Raw genomic sequence first — 5,094 nt, 5'->3', positions numbered from 1 at the left:
GTTGTTTAAAGAAATAAGAGTTTTTTCTATCATGGCTGTATACTACCTTATATATCTGATATATGAAAAGTATGTTTTTCAATGAAAATTTATAGATGGTGGGCGTGTTTCAAGTTGCTGATTTGTAACTATATCATGTTCTCAGTTGATCTTTTTGCCTCTTTGTTTCCAGATGTCATTGTTCCTCCCAACGACCCACAGAACGACTGCTATAAGAGTCACCTCATCATCATCTGTGTCTCAGTGGCTGCCTTTGTCATTCTAATAATCAGTGAGTGTGTCACAGTAGATAAATTTAGCACATTTTCTAACTTCAGATCACAGTATCTAATGTTTGAATAGATGTTTCTGGCAGCACATATTAGAAGTGTTGGTCAAACTTCAGTCCGTATTTCTTTTAATCATTTTGCACTGTGACCAATCAAGTGAGGAAGCAGCTTTATACTGTCAGCGACTGCACAGAAATCTGTGTATTATAAGAATATATCTAGATCTGTACATCTGGATAAACAAGAAGTGACTCACAGCTCTGTTGGCAGGTTTTGTCGTCATATTGCTGTGCTTGAAGAGGAGAAAATGCTACGACTGATGCTTCAGGTCACATCTGTAATGCTACAGAGCTACTGCGGGCTGTGCAGGTAAGTAAAAACTGTGACTGCTAACAAAACTGATGCTGTGTGTGCTGCATAAACCATTACTACTGACAGTACTGGTACTAGGATCACTCTCTATAATGTTTAAAAAATGTTCGGCTGCTATGATGAACATTAACAGGCATTAAGTCGTAATGACAAAATGGAAATATGCATGTGATGTCTTCTGAAATTAATAGAATCTAAAACAGCTTTGTTCATTTAAGATTCCTGGTCATTTATGTTTGCTACTTCAGATCATCCAGGTGTGCGTTATCACAGTCATACAGTTTTCCCAAGAGAGGACGTTCCAACAAATTCTCCCCAGTCCACCATGCAATAGTATCCTCCTCTGTCACAGTGATCTTCTCTGAGGTCTTCTTCTTTTCCTCTTTTACTGCCTGGCAGCTCCATATTTAACATAATTTGTCCAATATACTGTATCTATTACCCATCCTCTATGTGCGCCCAAAACATCTCAGCCTTGTCTCTATAACTTTTGATTTACCCCATTATTAATGTTTTCATGTGCATTTGGATGAGCTGCATCAGGGACAAACATAATCAAAGTAATGCGACATCACAGCCTCTCTAACTTTAGCTCCAAACCGCTCAGGCTGAACTGTCCCTCTGATATACTCATTTCTCAGCCATCATCTCCCAACTGTACATCAGCAGGTCTCACTGTGGTTGGGTTAAAGTCATACAGAAATGGTTACTTCAAATTATTGCTCCTAAAGTTGCTTCTGTGAGCTATTAAATCATGAATTATATTTCGTTTTTCACAAAACTCCTTCCAGCTTCCAGTGGGCTCAGCAAACACTTTTCTGGTGGGTTTATGGCCTCAGGAGCTCCTTTCAGGTCTTACTGAATAAAACATGATGTTCATTTAGGAAGTCATGGTAACATTAGTGCAGAAAGAATGAAAAGCAGGGCATAACTTGGGGCAGGGCTAGTGCCTTACTCAATTGTGAGGTATGGTTTCTTCAGGAACACCAGTGTTTTGGCACGAAAAACATGATGATCAAGTCAAATGAATGAGATGAACCAGGGTCAAAATATTATCTTCAAAGCCAAAGTCAAGCAGCAAAAACCTCATTTTTCCTAATATAGACTTGAGTCTGGCTCTAAAAAAGACAGTTGCCCACAGACCCACATGTTAAAATGCTAAAAAGTTTTGATCTCTATAGCTATTTTACTCCTTCAGTGTTGCTGCTAACGCTGCAAAGACTATCACTGTAACTTTTAATAGTTACAGTGATAGTAGTAATACTGTCTAATAGTACTACTTGTACTACCCTGTACTGATTACTCATTTTCTGTTTCAGGGTAGGCGACCCTCTTTCAGCAAGACATCACGGGATTTGATTGATTCATTTCATTTTTTCATGTGTAGTATCAGTACACAGTATATTTCATGATTTGTTGTAACAGTATTAAAAAGTAATTTGTCTGCTTCCACTTTGTTTCACTGTTTAATAAAAATTACATTTATTACAATGTAATATTTGTTCTTTTAATCCATATTTCTATTTCTAATCTATTTCTTGACCGTGGGAACATTTAAGAAGATCAGAAGACACCGTACAATTTAAACTGAGCCTTTTATGTCATGTAGCAGCCAGTCCAAAAAACAAAACAAAAAAGCTGTTACTTTAAACATGTCACTGTCATCTCTGGTACAATGATTTTGCTGTTAAAGTTGCTGTTGTTCTCATTACTAGCGTCACTACTGCAGTATTGTCATTAAATCATTGAGCTGCAGAAAACAGTTGAATATCTCTAATACTAAACCAAGCTACTGAGTTTAAGCAAGGGTCAATGTAATTTTACTTCCTGAGCGCTTGTTCGTTTTTGTGGTTTTTAAAAAAATCTGATGTCATATCAAGTGACCATCTGAAAAAGGAAGTGTAGAGCACTTCCCTCTTAAAATCACATCAGAGCTGAGCTGCTTTCAGACGACTCCGTCTTGTTGTGGATGCTGAAGCTGATCATGGTTCTCCTGTGGATGATCCTGTTGGTGTTTCTGCTCTGTGCAGAGGCCGAGAACGTGACCAAAGTCAGAGGAGAGCTGGGGACCAATGTCACTCTAACCTGCTCCAATCAGACATCAGACAGATACTGGTACATGGAGATCCACAGTCAGTTCAGAGCATGTATCGGCCGCAGTTTTTCTTCAGCAGACTCTACCTACTACTCTCCTGGTTTTGAATCCAAATTCTCAATCCTGGGAAACAAACTTGTGATTAAAAACTATACAGCAGAGGACTGCAGGCTTTACTTCTGTGGCATCAAGAGAAGAGGCAGCATTCATTTTGTGGAGACTTTCCACCTTTTGTTAGGTAAGTACCCAACTTTCAATTTACTTTATTGCTGCAAAACAAATTAGTTGGTGTTCAGATCGCATGATGTATTTGTAGAAATGCACATTTTGAGCTGTCTAACAGGAGTTTTGACTGTTTCAACATGTTTAGGAAAGTTGTGACCACATCCTTGCAGTAATGTGGGATGTATGTGAATATTTGTTCTTAACCTCTAACAATACCATTGGGCTATAGTGACAGTCTTTTAAGCCCATGTGCATGTGAGCATGGATAGACTCGTGGTATATGGCAATAAACACACATATAAAATGGAAAATATGGCAAATGTGTTTGTTAACAATAAAATAAAATTGAGGGGCAAAAAGAGTTTTGTCTTCTTCATCATTATAGCAGTTATGCAACAGGAAAAAAACTGTGATAATACTCAATAAGTATAGCATTGTTTTACAATTATGGTGGCGATGAGGCTGAACAAATGGTCTGTTTGTGGAAACGTCTACTTTTCATAAATCATCTTAATCTGGTCAACAGATATAGAAATTTTCTATAATCTACTGACTTGTGCTTTACTGATTACTTTGAGGTCACCGTTGGATCTAGCTGGAGGTGAGGGTTTCAGTAGTATTGTAGCAAGAGCTGTAGTCATATGGTTCCTGATTCAGAATAATTTGACTTTGATAACCATTCTGTTGAAAATTATGAAATCAATACGTTGAGAAATGAGCTCAAGTGCTACATTGCCCCTCCCCCACCCCCACAACCAATAGACAGCAGAAACTAAAAATTGGCCCTTCTTTCAAATGCCTCCACTAAAAAAGCATCAGAAGAGCTATTCTGCTGAATACTGCTGTCGTCACAGATGGTGTGAAAGTGTGCTTGACCATTGGTGTCTTGGCTCCATGGTAATACTAAACACAAATTTAAAAAAAACAGTCCTCTTTAGTCACATTAGGATGAGTGTCGAGGAACTCGTGTCCCATTTGCTTTGTGTTTGTACTTCATGTGTAAGCATTAGATCAGGGCACCAACACCAGAAGACATCTCGTGTCTTAAATAAGAACGAGTTGTATACTTACAGTTGGTAGGTAGCTGACGTTCTTGTTCGTGTGTCAATTAAATATTTTCCTTTTCTCTACATTTAAGTTGCCTTAGAAATCAGAGTTAATTTAACTTGTTAGTACCTTAGTTTGGATCACTGGTTGTGATTGGAGATGTGAATCTTCTGCACTGTTTTCAGATAATTTGTCAACAAAATGCCCCGATTGGAAACTTTAATTATCATAACTGTAACGGTTCTAAAGAAATAAAACAATACTTTTTTTATTTTCTTTTTTTCCATTGATTATCTCTCCTTTGTTCCTCTTTCATCTTTCTCCAGATGCCTCCAACAGCAACCTGCTGAAGGACTGCATCATGACTCAGTTCATCCTCATGATATCCGTCTCAGTTGCCGCTGTCATCATCCTGATAATGGGTGAGTGTGAGTGGAGATAAGTTTAGGAGATTCTGGTCTGAACTGTAAATACCGACATCCACTACTAGACGAGCCACACTATTCACCGATGAACACGACCCAAATTTATCTATCACAGCGTTCACTGGAGCTTTAAAAGCTGGGAATTTAAAAAAATTATAAAATTCAATGAAAAATGACTCACTGACATCTGTACTAAAGGAACAGTTAGGACACGAATACTTGAGCTCAGCTACATGCTCTGTCCTCATATTGTGACCTCTGGTTTGGTAATATTTGCACAGACTTTTTGAGAAGAGCATACTAATAGTGTTAGTCACATTTAACCTGAGGCTTGTCGTCCATGATTAATTAATTTCAGTGCTCTGATGTGTTTTATGTATTTTTAAACATGATTCTATCTTTTCAAACACACTAAAGTTTGATATTTTAAGTATTTTCTGATAAACTTTGATCAAAAAGTTCTTTTAATATCAGGAAAAAGAGCCTCTACAAGAACACCCACATCCTTCATTGACTGACTGACACAATTTCTGATCTTTCATTAATGTCTGTTGTTAATCGACTGATCTGTTGCCCAGCAACCATTAGTAAATAGTAGAAATAACTGCTAGATAGTTTTTGTACACTATTTTTCTTATTTATTTCTTTAATATAATATATA

The 5,094-nt window shown here is 37.4% G+C and overlaps 1 protein-coding gene and 1 long non-coding RNA gene across 2 annotated transcripts in view; both read left to right on the top strand.

The window, feature by feature from the left end:
- The first annotated feature begins 587 nt into the window (after positions 1-587).
- On the top strand, positions 588-2,093 carry LOC106456516 (uncharacterized). Its single transcript, XR_001290622.1, has 2 exons — positions 588-638; positions 1,961-2,093. It is a non-coding gene; the product is annotated as an uncharacterized LOC106456516 (long non-coding RNA).
- A 480-nt stretch (positions 2,094-2,573) lies between these two features.
- LOC102198677 (uncharacterized) overlaps positions 2,574-5,094 on the top strand; it is a 4,223-nt gene continuing 1,702 nt past the window's right edge. Inside the window, exons 1-2 of the mRNA XM_005752024.1 lie at positions 2,574-2,974; positions 4,335-4,430. Of these exons, the coding sequence (XP_005752081.1) occupies positions 2,611-2,974; positions 4,335-4,430 (460 nt within the window). The 5' untranslated portion in view covers positions 2,574-2,610. The remainder of the gene's footprint in view (positions 2,975-4,334; positions 4,431-5,094) is intronic.

The sequence above is a fragment of the Pundamilia nyererei genome, unplaced genomic scaffold (assembly GCF_000239375.1).
Source record: "Pundamilia nyererei isolate P.nyererei 1_Seehausen unplaced genomic scaffold, PunNye1.0 scaffold00339, whole genome shotgun sequence".
In the NCBI taxonomy this organism is placed as follows: Eukaryota; Metazoa; Chordata; class Actinopteri; order Cichliformes; family Cichlidae; genus Pundamilia; species Pundamilia nyererei.
This window is presented reverse-complemented; position numbering and strand designations above follow the sequence as displayed.